Consider the following 24,648-nt stretch of genomic DNA (forward strand, 5'->3'; position numbering starts at 1 on the left):
CTCTATTAGAGGTACTGAAGCACCATGTATGCGGTAAGTGGGTCACAAGAACAGGTCACAACCAGCACACAAAACCAGGCAGGCTCAGAAGGCAGAGAGGGTCAAATGTCCCTGTGCTGTGGGATGCAGGACCACCACTTGCTTCTGCAGCTCTGCTAGCTGTGGCACATGTGGTAGCTGGGCTCTGAACACGGGTGACTGAGGGATTGGCAGTAACAGCCAAGCTTTTGCACAGAGCTCCAGTGAAACGCTTAACAGGAGCAGGGAAATGACCATGTGAGACATCCTCTGAATTGCACCATCCCCTTGCCTTTGCTACCACTAGCATGGGTAGCTTTATGCAGTCTGCTTTATTCCATCAGACCATGACTGAGACTACTCCTGTCCATCTTGGCTCCACTCTGCACCACAATGCTGCCTGGTGGGCTGCTGCCGTGATGCTGACACCCACTTTACACCAGCATGTAGCTTTAGCACTCCCAGGCTCCCTGCCTGCTCCCCAGCAGCACAGTGTCACCTGCATGTTCATCATGTACTTATCTGTCACTAAAGCTCTGAAAAAACATCTCAATACACAATCTGATTCAGGGTGACTTCTTCCAATAACAGACCAAAAAAAGATCACTATTTCTTTGTCTCCTTCCACCTCCTCATGCCTGGATTGTACCATGAAGTCTTTGCTCATTTGATGGAGGAGTTCTTTACAGCACAGAAGCTCTTTCATCTTCCCCATGATCAGAACAAGTCAGTGCACCTTTGCTATTTCAGTCTCTTTTAAACTGGGGTGAGCTGAACTTTCTATGCAAGGATTTGACCTCTTCTGAATTCCCCTGATCAGCATTTCCCTTGCTCACTCTTTCATGTTTGAGGCATTATGAAACACTGGAAACTCCATTCTTTCATAAGGAAGTTAGTGAGAAAATTCAAATAATCAACTCAGTCCCAGGAGACACGGGGTCTCTTTCCAAGTTTGAAAGCTCCTTCCTAATAGAAGTTTTGCTCTTGAAAGTCTCCTGGTTAGCAGGTAGCTGATGATACAGCTTCTCTGGAGCCTGATTATACTTTCAGCCTGGGGGCAAGTAATAAAAAAGGCTGCCTGGCTCTCTGAGGTCTGAATCAGGTGCTAACACTGAACATCTGCTGGGGCGTCCCCTCTCCTCTCCCCCACCCTCCTTCCATTTGCTGGGCATTGGAGTGTTCTCCCATTTTATAGCTTGTAGCAACAAAAGGCCAATTTAGAGAGAGAGCATTGCTGGCAGCTTCATCCAAAACCCCAGACTCTGCTTTAACTGCTCTCCATCCAGGACTTTGGTGAGTCCAAAAGCACCATGACACGCTGAAGAGATCTGCATTGTATGGCAGCCTTTGGAAGCAGTTAACAGCAAAGCACTCACAGCCCCACTCAAGTGAGACAGACAGACTCTATGCGCACATTTATTACTTCACACAACCAGATTGCATATTGTACAAAAATTAACAGTGCCACCCAAGAGGGCCTTCACAGATGTTTAGAAAACATGTAAACACAGCTTTAAAACATGTTTTTGATGTAATCTAGGTACAACTACTGAACACCACCTATTGTGTGTGTGTACCCCCGCGTGTGTGGAGCATCTCCATACACAAAGAGGTGCAGGCTGAACACAGTGTCACAGCAGGCTGTGACATGCTTGTACAGTGCTCTCTAAGGAGTCCAATATCCTTACACAAGGGTTTCTACCAGTGGGACGTGAACTGGTCTTACTTTGAGCAGTAAGCTCATCCTTTGGGCCTTGAGCTGCTGCCACTGTTGGCTGCACTTCCTTCCTGGGTTGCTCCTAGCTGCATCCAATGCTGGCTCCCCCAGAGTTAATAACCCAGTCTCCAAGCCCACCTACGTGAGTGTGCCAGCATGACTTGGTAAAGATGAAAGTGTCAGCACACAAGGACAGCTCCCTTTCCTGAAAGGTCTCAGCAGGGAAGGGATGGTCTCAGTCTTCTGGGGTGCCTGATCTAGCAGGGCTCCAGTCATGGCAGTAATGCTGGGGCACAACCACCACAAACATCTACTGCCTGAAAACTTTTCACTTTTCTGTTCTGCAGCTGTAAAGGATGAATGGACCTGTACAGTAAAAACATTTCTGGGGTAGAAACCATGACCTTTAGAGAATAAGACTGCAGCACCTGAATAATTCCTACTAAAGGCAATGCCTAGTACAGTGAATTTTGCTTAACAGCCAAGAGGGAAGTTTAATGCCTTAAGGTAGAAGGTTCATCAAAGACTGACATTTTCATCAAGTGCTGTGCTTTCATCAGTAGGAAGGTCACTGCTGCTTGCAATGTGAAACTGAGCAAACTGGTACTTAGACCCTACTAAGCAGCAACTGCTGAATCCCAGTACTGCTCTTGGGCAGCTGAGTAGGGTTGTTACTGGCATTCATGTCAACTCCCTTCTACATCTTGGTTGTGTAGATTAAGCCCCTTGGGCAGCAGTGGCCTCTTTAGTGAGTGACCCTGTAGTGCTAATCTGGCACTGGCCACAAAAGATTTGTGTAGCTTTACTAATTTCTACTGCAGTTAAAACAAACAAAGAACAACTGCAGCAGCCTACAGCTTCAATAAGGAAGAAATTACAGTCCATAACAATATTTTCAGAGCTTTCTCTCTAAAAAGATCCAGTTATTCCCCAAGAGGAATCATAGATCATTAAGGTTGGAAAAGACCTCTCAGATCATCACATCTGACCATTAACCCAGCACTAACACGTTCACTGCTAAACCATGTCCCCAAGTGCCACATCTATACATTTTTTAAACACTTCAAGGGATGATGATTTTACCACTTCCCTGACCAAAATAAGTATGTGATTTTGCCTTAGTGGTTACCATGTCACGGCCCAAGAGACCAGTGTGCTGAATTACTGAAATTATTGGGAACTTCCAAGAACTAACAAAAAGGAGCAAATAAGGACATATTCCCATTGAAGAGGAGGTGCCGTGTTTCTTACTCCAGTTCATCACATCTGTCTATGCCACTAGGAGTCTCAGCAGAGAGCTGAAGGGTTGAATACCTACCAAGCTGCACGGCCATTCACATCCACCATGATACTTATGCCCTAGATCACAACATCACCAAAAACTTGAGAGCTTGCATATTTCTCTGTAAATCTTGTCATTTGACCACTCCTTCACATTTCCACAGGAAGCCTTCATATGCCAGACTCGCAGGCTGAGTCTGTGAAAAGCTCATATAGTCAGTGTTACAGGTATACTCTAGAGAGAATGTTAGTTTAGAACTCAACCCTTCTCATCACTGGACTTGTATGAGAGAAGGGAAGAACCAGTTAAAACATAAATAAGATCATACAGATTATTTTCTAAATATTACTAAACCAGTAATAATTATACACTTTTAAGAAATCCTCACCAAAAAAAATTAACCATGAACAGTTCTACAACATAAACAGGTACAAGTCCCATTGCCTAGTAATGCTAGGAAAAAGTTCGTATCTAATCAGAAGTGGAAGTTCACAGCCACTTGTTTTAAGGACAGTCCTTGTGTTTTAAATGCAGCCTTGATATTAGCATCTTTACTGTATTAAACTCTTAGTACTAAAATAATGATAGTAGTAACAATTACATTTAGATAGCACAGACAGAGCACAGGATGATATATAAGCATAAAAGTGCAAGTTATAACCTAAGTCAAAGTGCCTACTGGTCAAACAGGTTCAAACTATGTTCAGAGAACAAGCATAAACCGGACTGAGAACAATCCATGCCTTTTTCTTTCCCTCTCATTTCCATCAGAAGTCATTGCAAGTAACACTGATAAGTCTGAACAGACATCAATTCCAAATGGGCGTTCATGAGAGGAGAGTCAGGCCCACATCTTGATGGAAAACTGATCCTCATTTCCTCTGTGTAATGCCAATTAATCCACAAGCTTTGCTCCGAATATCCGAGCACAGAGAGAAAGAATAATAACTTGGATGCCACATTCAAGGGAGGCAGAAGCAGCACTTAAGAGCAGGGGGTACAGCAAGCTCTTGTCTGTTTCTCTGGAGTCACATCCCCCAGCTGATTTATTGACTCCAGCCATGAAAAAGGACTAGGAGGAAGTTAAGTAACACTGCTCTTCATTTGAAAAATAAAAAGCCTACCCTCAGAAGTATGATTTTTCCCTTCCTGTTTGTCTTATTTTTCTATTTCAGAGATAAAATATCTTTTACAATATCAGCTCATTATTGTGTTCATTCCCTTTAAAGGCAAAGAGCTTAAAAGATCCTGTCACCAGAAAGGGGTGGGATGAGGGCAGAGTCAGACCTTTTATTAAACCTTTAAAAAGATTTCTAACTCATTTTGCAAGTGAGAACAACAAAAACCATAAAACTCCAGCAAAGGAAAGCTGTCACTGAGATTAAGCAGATCCAAACTCCGCCATCCATTTTTCATACTTCTCCAGGTCTGCAGCAGAAACAGATTTGGAGATTTTCTTCAGAGCCAGCTCAAAGTCCCCCTTGGTAACCGGCATCTGAAGCTCTTCTTTAGAAAGTGCACGAATCTCTTCTGGAGTTAAGCCATTAATACGTCTTCTCATTGCCATTAAAGATGCATCCCTGGAAATACAGGACAATGCATGGGAGCTAATTGCTAGCAGAATGTGCTGTAAGCCTATGAATTTTGATTGTATACCCTTGCTAGAAACCACTGGCAGAACACTTAAGAGAGCATTTATTTACCATAGAAGATGCAGTTCACATCTTTCGTAGCTTCCATGTTCCCAGATCACTACATTAATTCAACATAAAGAATGCATTGGCACCAAAACCCATTTAAGCATATGGTAAATGTGCAGAGATAATTAAAACTATAAAACTGAAAACCTTTTACAATGATTCATGGAGATGAAATTTTACAACTTTAGAGCAGGAAAGGGCAGGGTGGGAGACAAACCGCACTCAAAGACTTTTTTTTTTAAGTAGTCTGGATTTTTACGCCCCGTTCCTTTTAGACTTCAACTTCCTCCCTGCAGTGCAGCCCCAAAGGACAGTCAGTGAGTGTTCAGAGTGCAGCCCAGCTCGCTGCCTGCTTGTCCATAGCACCTGGATCTGTGGAGGGCAGAGCAGGAGGCATCAGACACAGCACCACATGTGAGATGATGCATGCGTGCTGAGGCCATCGGTGCCTGTGGCTCCTCATGCTCTGCCTGCTCCACGACTCCTCCCCAGCTCAGATCCTGCCAGCCTGGCCCATTGGCATGAAAAACACTGCTCATTTTCTCACACTGTGGCCCACAGGCAGTCTGAAATTACATTTTCTCTTTCCCCAGGTTTTTCCCAGCAAGGCATAACACAAGCCTTAGGGAGAACAGGTAATTTCACTACTACATGACACACACCAAGTTTTCAAATCTGTGGAAGGACTTCACATTTTCAGAAAAGCAGCAGGGGGAAAAAAAAAAGATTCCCAAGCAATGCTCTTCTACAGGATCAATTTCTCTTGACAGGATTCTTAAGGGACACAGACTTCCTTCAGATAAGTTTCTTCATATACCTGTCCTTAACGAGAAAAGCCTTACTTGTCAAAAATGAAACAAATTGCGGGAACAGGATGGAAATAAATTAAATACTAATATTATAAACTATCTATATCACCCTTTCACCTAGGAGATTCAGGTAGACACCAAGACTGTGCTGCACTGGTGGCTGTCCAAACATCCAGCATATAGAGGTCCCAAAGAAGTATTCTGTGAAAGGAATTTTTTGGATTACAGAATTCTAGCTCCTAAACTAATGGGATTAAAAAAACCAGTAACAATCTGCTTTGCACTACATTAACAAAAGCAGACAACTACAGTAAATGCAGCCAATTGTAACATGAGATTTGCTCAGATAATTTTTTTCACTTCAGATCCAAGAAAATCACATCTCACAGAAAGATTTCATGGTCTTTAGACCACTCCACATGACAGTAAAACATGAATACAGTAAATAGATTTGGGCCTCAAACACATACACTGTGAGCATGGCTTCAGCTGTAGTGGGTATTGCCTTTTATCATATAGTGCAAATGATGACTTTCCATGCAGTTCTATTTGCAAATTAAGGGCAATGAGATACCTGCAAACATTAGTGATGTCAGCACCAGAATAGCCTTCAATCTTCTCAGCAATTTCTTCAAGGCTGATATCAGGATCTAGTTCTACTTCCCGAAGATTAATCTTAAGTAGTTCTGCTCTGCCTTTTGCTAGAACATTAAAATACTTGCTTAAGGACTTGCAAGAGTTACGTTATAAAAAGATATAAACACAACTTAGATTTTCAGTGACAAGTATGAAGAAAAGAGTTCAATATAAGAAAAGAGAGAGAACAAGTCATAGTGAAGTGTGCAATCAAATACAGTGAAGAATTTGGTTAAATGCAGTATATTAAAACAGCATGGTCAAGAGGTATTTGTCAAAGTGATCTGTCATTAAAAAAATCTGTTATGTCTCAGGTGATAAAGCATTTGGTCACATATTACCCAAGAGCACAAGAGCACAATCCTACAAATGTCTGTTTCTTCTCACATCCCTTTGGATCCACTCTCTGTTCAAGGGTTTGACTGCATATAATTCATGCAGTTTCATTACAACAACTACAATAAGGATTCTATTAAAAGAGCTTCAGACAGCACAAACCCCTTAACAACTAAGGCTGAACTTCAAGCATATGTTTAAGTGGTTTATCCAGTTGGGACCCAAGGAATCTGCTGAAGCTTGATAGAAAACAGACACATTAATACAATAAACATATATTAATATATTTATGATACAAATGTCCCAGTATCTCACTTTCCTACCCAGATGCAGTACACACAGAGTGATAACCAGCTGTGTAAATGAGCACTTATGCCGTCAATTAACTATTTCTCTTGCAGAGGGCATGTGCATATGTGCATTTGGGTACATATGTTAAGCAGCCTAAGCTTGTAAGAGGGAATTCACATTTGACAGTTTAGGCCTCTGTGTTACTCTGCACAAGGGTGGTAAAGGAGAGGATGACTGGTTTCCTGGCTTTCACTGTACAGAAAAAATACACCAGCTCAGCATCTTTATCCTCAAGTGATCAATTTTTATGACCTGTAAAAAAAGACAACCACAACAGAAGAAGTAGCAGTAGGAAAGGCTAAATGTCTTAAAGAAATGTCCAATAAAACACATTATGTTTCACTTATTGATGTCCCTAATTATTTTTTTAAAACTTTTGGGGAAGGAGAAATACAAAAGAAAAGAGAAAGCTCGTCTAAAGCTGCAGGTTTTGTGTGCTTTGCAGAACTGTCAAGAGCACAGAGTTACCCATTACACACAACTGGCACTAGCTATAAAATGGGGATTTATTATTTAGAGAGCACAATGTACACACAGCATACCTGCAGAGAGTATCCTGCATCAGAGAACATTCTTCTAATTGTTGCTGTGGGGCTAAGCAAATCTGTGCAGCATTTTGAAAATAAAACACTACACAATATATGCTTGCATCAAATTCCATAATATACAGGTATATATATGCTATCAAAGCACTTATTCAGTTAAAATGCCTGACTACATCAAATCACACAGCACAGTTAAAAATGCATCATCCAGACTTGCCCAGAATAGCACAACATTCTTACTTGCAGAATATATACAACAGAACCTCAGACTGTAAGTAAAACCAGATCACATCTCCTATGATGTCCAGGGTATAATACACTGTGTTAAAAAACAATCTGGTTTAATTAGAAACAAGAGGAAGAGCTGATAGGATTTTAAACTAATTGGTCATAAAGACAGGCATCCTGTTAGGAGCTGTTACTGCCTGTAAGCTGCAAAGACAAGCTGTAGAACTATTAAGTGTCCTTAGACCTGCTAAACTCAATCACAGCTGCTGTCACCATGGACATGCATCTTGTTACCTTGAGTGCTCATGCAGGGAGATGAGGCATCCACTGCACCAAGAAGAAACGAACCTATGCAAACTTCAAGTGATAGGAATCTCAAAATTAATAGGACAGGTGAATGACAGCTAGGAAAGACAATACAAGCTGTGATGTCTTAGGGCAGGAAAGCAATCAGCCTGCTGCATTCTGAGTGACTGGAAGCACAGTAATAAACGCAAGCAAGCAGTGATTTGCAATGAACTAAGCCTCTAAGTGAAAATTCATGGATCCACTTCTTTGCATTTGTCTGCAAGGGCATGGAGTGCATTTGCAGTATTTGTGAACATGTCCAAAGGCTGCCTTTGATGATCACTCAAGGACTGACTGTTAAACATTTAAAATAATTCCAGGCTCATTAAAACTAACTCTCTTTCAAAATATAAGAACCCATCAATGGCTTGCATTGAAATGCCACAGCTCTTTGCTTTTAAGCCCCTGAGCAAGCAATATTTCTCTTTCTCTCACTCTCTTTAAAAATAAAGCAATCCAGACAAATGATTAACCCCTGAATTGCACTGCTCATCATAAAACCATCAGGATTCCTCACAAACGCAACAGTCCTGCAGTAATCCTAAACTCATCTTGTAAAGAGAGGAAAGGAAAATGGTCTTATCAAACATACCTGTGGGCAAAGGTATATAAATCCTCTTCTCCAGTCTCCGTCGGAGAGCTTCGTCAATATCCCAGGGAAAATTTGTAGCAGATAATACCATAACCATCTTGGAAGGGTCATCATTTTCCAGAGCACCACCTACCCCTGCAAGCACAACAGTTCAGAGCAATTTTACTCCAGAGCTCTTATTGATTGAGATGCTTGCTGAGAAACACTGCACAGACAAACATAGCCTGGACAAAGCTAAACAACAGCTCTCTATAGTCCTGTGTCCCTTTCCAAACTTCCCATAGCTAGGTGTCACAAGACCATCATTATCACAGAGAGAGGGACAGTTCATTCTTTTGCTGAGTCAGGGGAGAGCTTTCTTTGACAGTGCAAATAACACAGCCATATGTGAGTATAGCCCTACTTGTCCCACTGACAGTGCTATCTCTGTCGAGTCTGGTCATAGAAGAAATAGGAGTCACTCAGCTTACTAAATGAGGACTGCAAAGAAACTAACATTTTGGATCAAAAGGTTTCCTGTCCTGAGCCTACCACACCAAATCTGGAAATCTGAGAACATTTTAAATAGCAGTTTATATACAGTAGTTTATACAACAGTTTATAATAGGTGCAGTATAAAGGTGGTTATCAAACCTCTACACCATATACTACTCCTCAGATGGCCATGCTCATCATGTATCCCTGTACAAAACAGGTACTACATCTGACTTAAAAAGGTAATATTAGCCGCCACCATAGAATACAGCAAAAGCAGATCTCACGATGTGGTTCCACAGTTGGAAACTCTAGCAAAGGGCAGAATTTTGTTTAAACTGAATACAAATTAAATACCTGCATTAAACTGCACAAATTTCCATTATCTACTTCTCCTGGAGTCTGTGTCTCTTTAATATGGGTTTTCAAGTCACCCTAAAAATAGCCATTTTAGAAAAAATAAAGCAGAACACCCTTTTCAATTATCTGCTGTTGAACACTCAAAAAATACACTAATCTCAAGTTCTGCCTCATTTTTCCCCTATCCATAAAGCCAGGTTTTCCAGATGGCTCGCGTTCTTACGCTCCCACCCGTAAAGAAACAGCATCCCAGCCCCAAACCCAGATCTAAGCCCTTGTTACCATCCATTTGCACGAGCAGCTCTGACTTGACTCTGCGACTGGCCTCGTGTTCATCAGACGTGCCTCTGCGGCTGCAGATGGAATCTATCTCGTCAATGAAGATTGTTGTTGGCGCATAAAACCGTGCCTTTATTCAAATGAAAACATCACTACTAAGGCTGCTCAGCAAGCACAGGCCCTCATCAGTGCACAACCCAGCCCTGCTAGACATACTACGTACATATCTTCCTTGCCTGTCACAAGGGAGGAATTCAAGACATTGATTTATAAACTGTCTGTCATATGCTGAGGTTTACACACTTTAAATTGTACTCCTTGGGTACAATGGTTGGTTGGCTTGCATAGTATTGCAAAGGGGAAAAGAAACACTACCACAGTAGGAGTCTTCTTGACACAATACAGGCAGTTTTCATGTCCAGGTTTTGGGCTGGTGAGTATTAAGCGTGACAGAAGCGAGCTCAGTGATCTCAAGAGAGAAGGGTTTTAGCTGTGAGTGTTACAGGAGTGCAGCGAGGCTCCCAGAGGTATAGCCCACATGGACATGTCCTTCACATACTGCAGCCACAGCTTCACTGAGAGGCTTGTGACCATCATTCAGAACAGAAACAGACCTAAAACATGTATTGCTTCCAGAATAACTGTTCCAAACCCCTTCCATTGTTATCCCATAACCAAACAAGTACTGAATTTCTGTTAAGGTCGCAATTCTCTATTTAGCCTGGAAAATGCTATCCTAAACACAGGTGACAAACCATTTCCTTCTTAGTCCTCAATAACATACCACATCTGGAAACACAAGGATTATGTTTTTCTAATTGGCTGAGGGGGTGTCAGTTCCATGAATTCCATGCTTCCAACATGCTACCGGAAGGGCAGGAAACCAAGAATACTGTCCTTTCTCACCTTAATGAGCCCCAGATCTCACCATCAAGGACATACCATTTCAAATAAGAGGCGGACCAGCTTCTCAGACTCGCCTCTGTATTTAGACGTCAGTGTAGAGGAAGACACATTGAAGAATGTCGTCCCACATTCTGTAGCAACAGCTTTTGCTAGCATTGTTTTGCCAGTGCCAGGAGGACCAACCATCAGCACACCCTGAAACGTGAGAACAAAGGTAATGAATAACAAATTAAGAAAACTTTTCTATTGGTAGTCTACACAACATCTCAATATGAGCCAAGGTCTGGATTTAAATTAATAATGTAATCCTGATCAGTGGAAAACAGAAGACAAGTATCCTGCTGTCGAGGACAGTGTGGAAGTGTTCTGCCATTTCTTCTTACCACTCCACCGGAGTCAGAACCACAAAAGCCAGTAACTTAAGCAGCACCTAACACCTAGGAAATGGACAAGAGACTTACAGCCTGTCTCAGAATCAAACAGAGTCTAGACTTGAACATAGGCTTTTCCCAGATCACAAGGGGCTGCACAGGCAGATGAAGACAGTAAATTCTTTTTTCGAAACAAAGGTCCCTTCATGAAGAAAGTTCCACAGAAACCAAAATACTTTCTCAGGAAGTTGTGTTCCCTCAGTAGAGCAATTCTCTACAGAAGAACATCTTCCCAAAACATTGTGACAATACCTTTGAATCTGGTTGATGTTTACATTTGCATGAGAGCATTCACTGAATACATCAGTTTGGTTTTTGCTTAAACTCCCTATCTCAATATTCCTATGAATACTGCATGCTACTGCATCTTAGGAATTCCTGGATGAAACACCATCCTCATCATGCTGTTGGATAACTGGACTGCACTGCTATTCCAATTTTACAGATAAGCAACTGTGGCTCATGTGCACTACTGCTTAGCCCCACAAAAGCCTAATCCGAACTTCCGATTTTTCAGAAAGCTTTAAACTAGAAACAATTGTTAAGTCCCAGGTTGGTATCCACATCATCAGACTATCTTTCCATCTGTGGTCTCTGAAAGAAAGGAGCACATATCTGAAGCTCAGCACATTTACCCATCATTACACAAACAGGTTTTTGTCTTTACACACAGTGCTCTCAGAACCCATGTTAAGATTGTATCACTGAGATGGGTTAATTGCTCTTGGTAATACTGCTAAATACAGCCATCTTTCAGCAGCAGCGCTGGAGAAGGACAAAACACCGGTCCATGTTCTGCACAGTACTAGAATAGGGTCCTGGGATTTTAAGCAAATCAGTGAAAATGTAATGATCAAGCAGCTTGGGGTTTTTTTCCCCTCCCAACTGCAAGATCTTATTACATGCTAACAAGAGTTTCCTAAAACTACTGTATTGCAAGGCTAATCAAATTAGCTAGAGTTAGAATTGCACATCATAATGTGCTTTGCAATTAATAACTTACATAAAATGCCACAGCAATAAAATATCTGTTAAATGCAAGCCATAGAGAAAATTAGATTTCATCTGTTCCTCACAAAAATTTACTTCAAAAAGCACAAAGAATGACATGGAAGAGATCTATAAAAACAAATCAACCGGGAATGCAATTATTCAAAAATGTACCATTCAAAAGCAATAGCCTCTCTGTACTTCATTTTCCATTAACTCTTAATACCTTTATTGCCATTTAATACTTAGCTAATGCAAGCTCAACATACATTCATCGGTAAATTAAGTCAGAAATGTTCACATGCCATCTCTACAGCTAACAGTCCAAAGTCACTCCTCAGGCTGCTCAAGGTTTCCTAAGCTCCAGAGCAGCAAGCATAAAAAGTAAATGGACTCTCTTTTCTCCCCGTGAACACTCAGACATTCAGATTTGAGATGCTGCACAGTTATACTGATATTAAAACAATTTTGCAAATACAGCCCTGGAGTGACTGGGTGAAAATTACTCAGCCGGTAATATGCAGGTCAGAGATGACTTAGTGTTCTCTCTGAGCTTCAAATGTGTTCATTTAATACTTTAAAAAAAGCTTCATCTCAATTTGAATCATATTCAAAGTATGTGTTTGATAAACTGTGTTTAGTGCAGGACCTGGTGATACCGGGAAGTAATGACATTTTTTGGATACTGGTTCAATTCTCCATTATTCTGGAAGGTCAAATCCTGGCTTCAGGTACACATGCTGTTCACCACCAAAATTGAAGCCTGTCGCTTTGCACCTCCTGCTAAGTATTACAGGAAGTGCTACCTTGCACATGATACTGGTGGCATTATACATGTGCATAACAGAGGTGCAAAGCAGCCACACCAGGTGTAAAGCCAGGGGAAAATCAAGCTCTCTGGGGAGAGAGACAACAGAAATACCAGTTAAAAAAAAAAATATATATATAACTTAAGTTCACAGCAAAACAAGATGTGCATGGCTGCAAACAGAAACACAGAGGATCAAGTTGCTCTTTCTGCAAACTAGGAGGCTGCCACTTACTATTTAAAATCCTTGACAAACACAAAGACTTCTTTATTCTTCCTCTAAGGCTCTGTTAATCCAAAGTATTCCAATAAGAAGCTGAAATGCACCGCAGGGAGTAAGTGTTTTGATGAAATCACTGCAGGGTTACTTCTTGTTGTTGTAACAATCACTAGCAGAGCAGTGGGAAGCACAGTGAGCAACCGGGCCTTCTTGGCACAAAACAGTTCAGAGAAACAGAAAGAGCAAACCCATGGACACTCAGAAACCCGTGGCTGCAACTACATAGCACCTGTGTTGAATCAGGGAAGACAGCTGGCTCCTTCAGACAAGGCACCGTCCTCTGAATACAGGCACAAACTGTGAGGGCTGTCTTGGGAATTGTTCTCAGGGGAGTCTGAACATCCAAAACCAGCTCTGGCTGCCTTTTTCCCTGAATTATGTCCTGAATTCCTAGGCTCAACAAATGCCTGCTGCTACACTGATTACTGCAAGAAACAGCCTTCCCTTCAATACTTCTCATCCTTACAGCACAGTCAGAGGTCAACGGTAGGGAAAATACATGCTGTTCTGTGTGAAAAATAAATTCATGAGAGTTACAGCTTCACAAGTCACCAGGGAAAAGGCTAACAATGAAGACTCTTCATAGCCTTGTCAGAAATCAATTTGCATTTCAGACTGAAAAGAGGAAATAATAATAGAATTTTTTTTTCCATGTCTACAAGCACCTGGTCTTCAGAGGTGACACTGTGCAGTAGGAAAAGTAGTGTAACGCAAAGAGATGGAGATTGTAACTCTTTAAAGGACCAAGCTATTGCTCCTTTATCCATTACCACAACACTTGGAGACACGGCCAGTGGCAATTTTCACATTTTCTGCAGTCTGCTGAGATACCTGCCTTAAAGACAGATGGCCACTACATCCTCTATGCATGGTAACAGCTGAAAAAAAAGCAGAGCAGATCTTTACTCTATTAGAAGTTTTTGAGCACTAAACAGATGTGGCCCCCATGGTCTATACTAAGAGTATGGATCAACTTCCTCTAAGCCAAGAAGAAAAGAGAGAGATTCAGCTGTTCAAAATATACTAAAATTTCACCCTGCACATGTAACCCACAACATCTAGGCTCTGTCCAAGATGACAGCTCAGTTAACCTTAAGGTTAACCACAAGGCCACTGGTACTGACCACAAGCACTCTGAACTCCAAAGGCCCGATAGCCTGGGGCTAAGTTTGCACTAGGTTTGGGTTCCCTCCCCGCAACTCACTAAAACCTCCCTGAACAGCTCTCAAGCAGCAATCTCCCAGCTTCTGCTGGGTCTGACCTAAGTACAAGCCAGGGAAGCACAAGCACCAATCAGGGAAAGACAGGACAAGTGTTAGTAGAGCAAGATCCGACACATGCTGCTGAACCAGAGTACTAAATAGGAAACTACTCACGTACACAGCATTCCCCACACATGCCACCGCCTTCCACACTCAGAATAACAGACAATTTGCAATAGTCTCTTTTCCCCAGCAACCAAAAAGGCCTTGTGTTGTGACTAGTTATTCCCCAAACAAGTGTCAATCCATCCCACATCAGAAGCAAGATAATTTTGTTTGCTGTTTACAGAAATGCCTGCCAAACTCCTCCCTCCTCTTCCTTCTTAGCTCTAAGCAAGGCCCAGATTGGACTCACTTCTGGTCAATCAGCCTAGTTCAGTCCTATATCCTTCCTATTGCCCCGCTTGCAACTCCTTCTTCTACTCTGAACTTCTCACTCCAGCTGCAACTATACCCAGCTGCAAACGTAACTGCAAAGTTAAATCACCAGACTGGCCTCCTCTTTCCTTGCTTCCTTGTACCATCCAGGCTGCAGCTTGCAGTCTGAGCAAGAGACAGTTGAAACATTTGGAACAAAACAGTCCAAGGACTGCTTTCTTCTGGGAATTGATGACAACTGGCCACCATAATCCTATGCAGAGCTGTCTATTAAGCATTTCTGCTTCAGTCAATATAACCTGCATGCTCACATCTACAGACTGACATATAGGAAGTATTATAATATTGACAAGCTGCGAGTAAATAAACCGAAAATACTGTTTACTGTAAGGGCCACATACACTTCCAGCTTTTTTTTTCAGTGCCTTTTACATGAATCATTATAAGAGGATTCAATGAACAAATTCATGATCTCTCCCATTTACCTTTTTAGCTTTCTGCTGCAGGCATCCACACATCACAGCAGGAGACACACACAGCATGCCATTTACTACAACACCACATAAATTCTCACCTTCCAAGGTCTTCTGATCCCTTTGAAAAAATCAGGCATCCACATTGGAAGAACAACAGCTTCTCTTAATAATTTCTTGGCTTCTTCCAAATCCGCGATGTCATCCCTGTGCAAGATGAAGAAACTTGTACAAGATTCTCATACAACTGTATTTCTTCTATTTTTATACAAGAAAAATAGAAAAGCTTTTCACTTAGTAGCATTTCTTTTTGCATGCAAGCATTTGCCTCATGAGAGCACTCCTATAATACTGCGACCTAACATTGAATCCACTTTTGGAAGACAAATTATTTTGGAAGAAAAAATTATTTTCAACTCAAGTTACCCAGAGCTGCTTAATTAAAAATTGTTTTGGACAATGTGAAGACCAAAGCAGTATCTTTAAAGATCTCTGGAGCATATGCTCATTTCAGCAGTACCTGTAATGGATGTACTACACATATTATCAATTAGCAACAAAAGCCTAACTTTAATCAAATTAATAAACTGTTAAAGCAAAATATCTCATTTTTGCCTATTTGTAGAAGATTATGTTGTCTCCCTATTTTAGGAGTTTGAAGACGGGTAATTTTGCTCCTTTTCCACACTAGCAAAAACACTTGAGTTGAGAAAATCCTCATACCAATGAATGCTTGGATTCCTTGATACAATGTCTCTTTCAAGAGCTTCGATCAGGTCTTTGTCGTAACCTGCTCCATCAAATTTTGGAATTTCCCCATCACCAAATTCCTGGGGTATTTTCTTTCCCTAGAAGTGAAAATCATACAAGCTCATAAGAACATTACACAACTGAGACACTTCCTTGCCAACCAAAGGCATGAATGCAGGAACAGCCTCACAAAGGTGGCTGTGTCACGACTTAAAGCTACATTAAGTCCTAGCTGAAGAGCAGAGCATCCAAAGATTTTGAAGATGCTACACTTGCCACCCTACCTGTCAGAAGTAAACACCTGACACTATCATCACCGAAAAGAACAGGGAAGCTGCCACACACACTGTCTTTGATGGAGGAAAACCAAGATTCTCTCCCCTTGTTTCATTAAAGCCTTCCTGCCCAGCAATACCTGCTCTCCTCAACTACAAACTATCTATGTCTTGCCTCTCATTGGCAGGCCAACTCCATAAACAATTAAAATGCTTTTAAAAGGTCATATTTATTTAAGGACTGCACAAAAGCCCTAAAGAAGCCCTGAAGACACCCAGGCTTCTCAGACTACAGTCATTTTTGCAGCACACCAGTGCTACTTCAGTGACCAAGCCACACTCAGCCTCTGCCTCAAATGGCCCAGAGTTTCTGGTTAATACTTCCACAGTGCCGGTCAGCTTATGGGGGTGAAGTAACATTTTCACTTTGAAGCATCAGGGCTCACACTTCTCCCCTCTCAGTTCTGAAGGAAATCGCTTCCCTCCCAGCGTTCGGGGTGCCTGAAAAGCAGCTGCACTAGTTTAACAGAGGTGGCTGAGTAGGGAGCTACTTTAGGACTCTTAACTCAGCTTCTAAACGCTATCAGCAGCAAGTTAAAGAATCCCAGCTGGCTCGACAAAAGCATCCTAGACGAAGGCGGGCTGCGAGGCAGCTGGAGACACACAAATAACCTCGCAGTGGAAAAACAAAAAGGTAGCAATTACACCCCTCCCAGTTGCCGTTTGCCCACGACGACTGTGAGGGAGTAGTTTATCTTCCCACTACTTTTATTTCTTGCTTCCAAGCGAACTCTTGAGTTGTTTAGTATTCCTAACTCAGCTTTTTGCAATGGAAACGAAGCTTAGAGTTGCGTCTAAGGAAAACCCTGGCGTAAAAACCTGTAATGGTCTGGTGTAAAAAAGAAAACGGAGAAAGACGCCCTGTAGAGTTTTCAAGATTCCACTAGAGATAAAATGGAATCCAAATGTAATCATTGGGGGGGAAAAAAAAAAAGAAGAAGGAAGAAGAAGAAGAAGAAGAAGAAGAAGAAGAAGAAGAAGAAGGGAGAAGAAGAAGAAGGAAGAAGAAGGAGAAGAAGGAAGAAGAAGGAGAAGAAGAAGAAGAAAGAAGAAGAAGGAAGAAGGAAGAAGAAGGAGAAGAAGGAGGAAGAAGAAGAAGGAGAAGAAGAAGAAGAAAGAAGAAGAAGGAAGAAGAAAGAAGAAAGAAAGAAGAAGAAGAAGACGAAGAAAAAAAAAAAAAAAACCAGGACAATGAAATGAAAGGTATTTGCTGCCTGCTACATACTCCTCTTGTTCTGCAATGGACTGGCTTTCCTAGTAGAAAAATTTTTCTGCACATCACAAAACAATTGGGTTATGTTGTTGGGGTTGGGTTTTGTTTGGCTTTTTTCCTGAGTGAAACCAAATTAAGGCAGGCCTTGAGGAGCAGGAGCAGGGAGGGCGGCTCGCTGCAGCACGCTGGGCCGCAGGCAGCCCCTCGAGCCCCCAGGCCCGGCCGGCAGATCGCGCACCGCCCGCTCGCCGCGCCCCTGACGCAGCTCAGCCGAGCGGAGCAAAACAGAAACCGAAGGGGGAAGGAGCGCCCGGGGCCGGGAGGGCGCGGCAGCCCCGGCACAGCCGCGGGGCGGCAGCACGGCCCCGATCCCGGCCCCGATCCCGGCCCCGATCCCGGCCCCGGTGCCTGCTCCTGCGGGACGTGCAGTACCAGCGGCCGCTGCTTCTCCTGCCCCGGCGGCACGTCTCGCCAGCGGAAGGATGGAGAAGGGCGGCCAGCGGGGAGACGTGCTCTCAGCATCACCTCGGCTGTCATTGTAGTAACACTGATTCCCCCCCAGTTCCGGAATTAAACCAAGATTTAAAGTAGTTGTAGCTCTCACAAGTAATAAGATTTTTAATGCTGGTCCCAAATTGGTCCAACCTGCAATCCTCAGTCAGCAGGTAAGTGAGCATAGACTAGAAATGATTTTTTTTAAATGTCACCTGAAACTTAAGCAGCAGGAGTGAGCATGATTTTTCCAGTCATCTCTTCTTCGGGTATTACTTTCACAAAACAGCCTTAAATAAAGCTGTGATGGCTTCTCTCTAAGAAGGTATGCCAACAGATAGGTATACAGGGCTGCAAAAGACTACTCCCACCCTTGGCACCCCCATCACATAATTTCGGGAAACCAATATCTGCCTTAAACATTCAGAAACCTGTTGTGCTGTCAGGAAGAGCTATTAGACCTGCACTAACCCACTGGATCAAAAACCTTATTTCCAAAACTGATGTTATTTCTGCTCTTGTACTAAGTTTGTGTGTTAGTTTCAGCAGTTCACTCCTCGGTGTGTCCACCACCCTGATACACTCACGTCATGCTTGTGCTCTCCCTTCATTTACCAAACCAAGTAAGTCTCCTTTTGCAACATAAGCTGAACGTAATTACCCATTCACTTTGGCAACCCTTCTTTTTCTCTCCCTCCTAATGGTAACATATCTTTCTTGAGTGTGGTTGTACACAAAATACTCCAGCTGTTTTCTCACCAGATCCTCCTATAATGGCACAGATATCTCTTCTCTCTGCTGGTAACACCTCAACAAACTGGGCCTGTGATTTTGTTTACATTCACACCCACAGCATTATCATACTGCCCCCGTAAAGGCAACCTCAGGCAGCTAATCACAGAGAATAACCCTGAGGGCTGTAACGACCAGCACCGGACCCTGAAGACACCTTGCTTTCCTGCAGGTTCTTCCCACTGCATACAAATGCAGGATAACAACTGCCACATGCACTCTCCACCCCTCGCTGCCAAAGCCAAAGGTGGCACCTGACTGTGCCTCACCACGGCAGCCAGCCCTTCCCATCACCACTAGGAAAAGGTAATGTTCCAAATGGAAGTTCAACCTGATCCAGTTTCTGCTGATACATCCAAATCTGTCTTCTCCTCTACCGCTGAGCTTCCAGCTTCTAGCAGAAATTCTTTCCACAGTCTCCAAGTACACAGCCTGCTGCTCTGCGCCGCTGAACATTATCCCATTTCCATTACTCCAGCACAGAGTCACCCAGTTCTTCCCATACAACAGCCTCATTTGCCTTTTCTGGTGATGGTGCTTCCCACCTTGCTGTCATCAGCAAATTCAGTTAGTGCATGCCTCTTCTTTGTGCCAAATTAAATTGGCACAAAAATATTAATTTAAATATAAAACAAGAGTCAAAAATGATTTGCCAGTTGACTGCTACTTCTCCTTTCAGTACCACTTGTTTACTTTCCCCTTGCTGCCTAATCCCACTTTACAATTCCTCTACACCACACACTAGATTAACAAATTGCTTCCCATGTGGTATCCAGGTAGATTAATTTCTTTCCATAAGACATTAACTAGAACTCTAAAGAAAGTCCTGGCAGAGGCAACACCTTTGCTTAAGAAACCATATTTCATTCTATTCCTCTTTTCAGTTAGTTCCAAGTCTTTAGCTTTTCATCCACTCTAAATTTGTTGTAAAACATAGTGTACTGTTCAGACAAAATTAACAACTCCAGTTGCCTGGATCACTTTTCCTTTCCCCTTCTCAATAGAGGCATTGTCAACACAACTCACCATTCACATGAGAGAGCAGCAGACCAAGTAAATTTTACTGTAAATCTGTGCTCCCAGCCCTGGAGACCAATTTCACCTACCAGTTCTTTCAGTGTTTTCAGATGGAGATTATGCAGCCTTCCAGTCCCGATGCATGGAGGTCTATGCTTTCACCTAAATGCAACTATCTCATCTCACTTCATCTCACATTTGGTGATGCACAGGAGAATAAACATGCAAAAATAATTTAATTTTTTAAGTCATAGCTTCATTGATGTTAATATTCACTTCACTGATATGGCTGCGGAGCCTTTGGCTGTTTCATATCCTTCATAATATTTACTGTCCTTATCCACTGACAATCTAAAATAATCTAAAGAGTACTTCTAAATAAGCGTTCCAGTGCTTAGATACAGTATTATGCAATTTCTCAAAGACATACAGGTAGCATTCATGCTGCCTCTTTAAACTGAACTATTAAACAGAAGCTCCAGCAGAAGGTACCCTGAGAACAAGCCCAATAATTTCCAGTGGAACTAATAAAGAAGAAACACTTGAAAGCAGTATTTTAGAAAAAAAAAAGGACACATGAGGATTTAGTGGATAGACACCATCCAGTGAGTTTAGTTCAAAATTATTTTATATAGCACTAAAAAAGGTAATTTATTGGCATAGTCAGGTTAAAATTACTTATCCCAAGATGGCTACTGTCAGAATGAAAAGATGTTATGGTGCAGAGAGGAGAAACAGTGAAAGAAGATATTTATCTCAAGTGAGGCAAAACACTTCTAAAACATACATACTATACTTGTATTTACCTTTAAAAAAATGCATTACATTGTGGTATTATAGCCAGGACAGCATGCAACCCATTACACTGTAGTCAACTTCTTAGGAAATGGATAGTTCATTATATGTTCTAAGTAGTCCTATCCAAGCACCCAAACCCAAAAACTACAGAGCCGAAACACTTAGTAGGCAAAAAGATACCTGGTTACTTAATTTGAAGCTTCATTTTTGCCCTATCGTTCTTAAATGAACATGATGAGTTACCAAATCACTTTGATTTGACATACCAGGCTACAGAGGAAAGCTGCTTGATGGCTCAAACTCAGAAACGGAAGAACAAACATTTGTAAACTAAGAAAGGATAAAACTGAAAGGAAAAGTAAACCTGTTTTCATGCCTGTGTGCAAAATATAGGAAGTTGCATTAACTTCTTTCACTTCCCACACCTGGCTACTCCCTCTTTCATTCAAAATTTTTACCAAAAGCAAATCATGGATTCCTTACAAGAACCATTATATAGCATATGAGGATTTGTAACCTGGGGTGGTTTTCAGTTACATACCCCAGACAAAGGAGCTAGAATAACCACCAAGTAGCTAGACAAAGGGGAATACAAGAGCACATATGCTGGAATTTTTTGAGGAGCAGACATATTTTCCTTCTGCCACCTAGTGACCAATTTATTCAGATAAGAGCAGTGTTTAAAACGTACCATATTAAATGGAACCCCTTCATGGCTTTCCTGCACCTCACAGCAGTAGTGCTGCTAATCACATTATTCCCAGAGACAAGTATTACACAAGTCATGTTGTTGTAGGCTCCTTATAGTAAAGCCCTATAATGCTCATCACCGGAAAGCTCGGAGAGCAGAGTTCACCCTCATTAGAGCTAAGACTTTGAAGGCTGCCTTACACAAGCACATCTGGTGAACCTGTCACACACCATGACTCCAATTCCCCATATAGCTGGCAAAACTTTAAATAATTTCACAGATCTCCACGAGATTTTTATAGCTAGCAGAAGGCACACTTGTTATTTTAAATCTTACTGATCCAGGGTAGAGAGATTTCTAAAATGCTTGATCTGTACAGTCACTCAGTGGCAGTGCTGAAAATGTGCCTGGCTCTACCTTCTGACGGTAATAAGGGCTGGGATTACTTAATAGTTTTCCTGTGTATCAGAAAACAATTTGTGATGGAAAAAGTGTATCTTTGAGTTATTCCTAAGCTATCAAGAATGGTAATAGAAAGGCCACGAAGGGACTAACCTTCCAAATCTATTTGGAAGGAAACTGGCCTAAATATTTTCTCATTCATCTATCAAGATCTGTACAGTACTGTCTGCCCCCATAGGAAGGTGTGTCTTTTACCTTTGTCTGTCAGGAAAATAATGCCACTTCAGTACAGTCTCAACTTGTATAACTAATACCACAGCCCTTGGGTTCCTGGCACTAACTCCACAGTTAAATTTAAAAACACAAGTGTCTCAGAAACAGCGATTTGCACACTGACATTTTTTCCAGCCACAAAACAGTCCTGTCTTTGACATCACCACTTTATAGTGAATCACTGTTTCTCCTTTGCTTTCACTTCAGCACTGCTTCTTTTTCATGGATCTTCAGAAAAAAGTATCTCCAACTTAGACTAACTTAATTCATTGCTTTTAGTTTTAAAACAAAACAGTTCCAAGAAGCTTCTTTCTAAACACTATAATAAATACAAAACCCTTTTCATAAACCAAAGAAAATGGGAGTTGCTAAGAGTTTGCTTTTAATACATCTCCCTCATATTATTTCCAAATATATAACTTCAAATAATTTGGCACAGATTTACTTAGCATCAATGCATTTACAGAAGTGTTCTGGTCTCCTAGCCATGCCTAAATTATACTATGGTATGGCAGAGGCAGTGGTACTGTGGAACTTCATTCATAATGCTTAAAGTCTAGAGAAGGGCACTGGTCTCACTTTTGCACTTTTTACATTAATAGCTTTACAAAAGACCTGAATTGGATTCCTCTAAAGAAAAAAACCCACCAAACATGGAGGAAAATAAGAAGGGACTTTCTGCCTGAATGACAATTAGAGACAAGAGTCAAGCCCATGGTCTTCACTCAAAGAGTAAGAAGTGCTCAGCAACAGGAGGACACCATGCTTCCCTCCCTCAAAAAATCTCCCACCAAGACAGAGCAAACAGAACTTTTCTTAGCTTGGTGTAATTATTAATTAATATCACCACAATACATGCTTTAATCATGGGGGGAAAAAAAAGCACTAAATTTTCCTGCATGGGATTATTGTGACTTTTTATCATCTGTATTAAATGACTAAGAGTGCTTCCCTTTGCCACCTGCTGCATCACAACACCTCCCTGCCAAGTCCTTTCCCGCTTCTTACCTTGTCATCTCTTCCTCTAGCTCTGGATTCCCTTTCGCGGCTGCCTGAAGGCTTCTCCCCCTTGGACACCACGTGTGCTCTGCCCGCGGGTCCACGGGGCTGCAGTCCTGGGGAGTCTTTCTTCAGGGATTTTCCATCTCGGCCGGGACGTTTTATCTGAGGTGGAGCCCTAAAAACAAGCAACCACAACAAAAACATGCTAGAAACAGTGAAAAAAGAGTAACATTGAGAAGGAAGGATTCTAATATTTCAGTAATTGCCTCAGTATATTATTACTAAAGCTGCCAAGACCCTAAGACTTATTTCCCTATATCTGCAAATCCAACACCATGTTTCTGGTTCTGTCTGACACCCAAAGTAAGAAGAAAAAGCACAAAAGAAAAAAATTAACATTATCAGATCAGTACTCCTAACCAATCTTACAACAAACCAACACCCATGTAACAAAAGAGGAAACAATTTAGTAAAAGTCTTCAAACTGAAGTTTCTTGTGACTCCAAACTAGGAGATTATATTAGGCTACATTCACATGCACAAACTCCACACAAACAGATGACATTCATGGTAAAATAAAAATTTTAAAAATGGAGAAATAAAAAAATAAAAAAAAAAGGTGGCTAAAAGCTTTGACAGGCCCCAAAACAGAAGAGGGAGGATTTTAAACAATCCGCCTACCTCTGACTTCATTCCCCTGTGTGAAAATGTCAAAACATAAAAATTGCCTTGAAAGCAAAAGCGAACAGAGCTGAACTGCAACCACCTATATTTGTGTACATCACCCACAATGTCAAAGAGTACTCAGCAGTAGAATGAGGAGAAAGAATTTGGTTTTAAGACAGGGTGTCATTGTCATTTTTCTCTAGGGGTTGAATTTGAAATACAGAACTAAAATAAACGGCCAGGAATGTCACCCAGATTTAGTAAGTGTCCACTCTTAAATCTTGTACTGATTCTTGTTTTGAGTAACTCAGAATTTTTTAACTCCAAAAACATTTTCCTGGAATATGGCTTAAAAAGCGTATATTCTTAAACACACTGCTGGATACAACAGCAACATTTTGCTTTTCATGCATTTTCTTCAAACTTAACAGCATAGAACAGTGGCTAAGTTTCCTTACTTATTTGCACAAGATTTAAATTTCAGCTTAAAAGAAGCAGATGAACTACTGGGGCTTTACCACTAAGAAGAATACAAAAATAAGTACATCCTGAACTTTACATAACATTACCATAGAAAATCTGAGTTATTTCTACCACTCACAAAAGTAATCAGCATTAATATTATTTTACACTTACATTCTTAGGGTTTGTTTTTTTGAAAAGCAAAGATCTTTTTGATAATCATAAAACACAGGAAATTGTAAATAAACTTGGCATTTCTTTCCATTAACCAAGATCTCTCATTTTACTTTGCTCCTTCGCTTATGTGAGTATACACACATTAAAATTGTGTGCTCTTATGTTAGAAAAATGTTGGCATGATAAATGTTATTCTTGTCTGTAAACTGCATCCTTTTCCAACAAGTTCTGTTAGGTTGAAAATAGGGATTTCAGAAAATGCACAAGCATCTATTTTAAGAAATCTATTAGCTAACTGAAGTTCCCTTAAATATGGTTACAGAAGAGATATGCCATGTATAACAGAACATGTTTAGCAATTAAACTAACCAATGG

The 24,648-nt window shown here is 41.4% G+C and overlaps 1 protein-coding gene across 2 annotated transcripts in view; it reads right to left on the minus strand.

The window, feature by feature from the left end:
* Nucleotides 1-1,418: 1,418 nt before the first annotated feature.
* The window catches only part of LOC121673442 (katanin p60 ATPase-containing subunit A-like 1), a 39,768-nt gene continuing 16,538 nt past the window's right edge, over nucleotides 1,419-24,648 (minus strand). For both annotated transcript variants that reach the window (XM_042046736.1, XM_042046737.1), the window contains exons 4-11: nucleotides 22,975-23,143; nucleotides 15,927-16,051; nucleotides 15,305-15,410; nucleotides 10,618-10,776; nucleotides 9,679-9,805; nucleotides 8,563-8,697; nucleotides 6,101-6,227; nucleotides 1,419-4,597 (exon numbers count right to left, since the gene is read on the minus strand). In XM_042046736.1, the coding sequence (XP_041902670.1) occupies nucleotides 4,399-4,597; nucleotides 6,101-6,227; nucleotides 8,563-8,697; nucleotides 9,679-9,805; nucleotides 10,618-10,776; nucleotides 15,305-15,410; nucleotides 15,927-16,051; nucleotides 22,975-23,143 (1,147 nt within the window). In that variant the 3' untranslated portion in view covers nucleotides 1,419-4,398. The remainder of the gene's footprint in view (nucleotides 4,598-6,100; nucleotides 6,228-8,562; nucleotides 8,698-9,678; nucleotides 9,806-10,617; nucleotides 10,777-15,304; nucleotides 15,411-15,926; nucleotides 16,052-22,974; nucleotides 23,144-24,648) is intronic.

Source organism: Corvus kubaryi, unplaced genomic scaffold (assembly GCF_017639235.1).
Source record: "Corvus kubaryi isolate FWS band 111438036 unplaced genomic scaffold, C.kubaryi_AGA036_p1.0 65438, whole genome shotgun sequence".
Taxonomy (NCBI): Eukaryota; Metazoa; Chordata; class Aves; order Passeriformes; family Corvidae; genus Corvus; species Corvus kubaryi.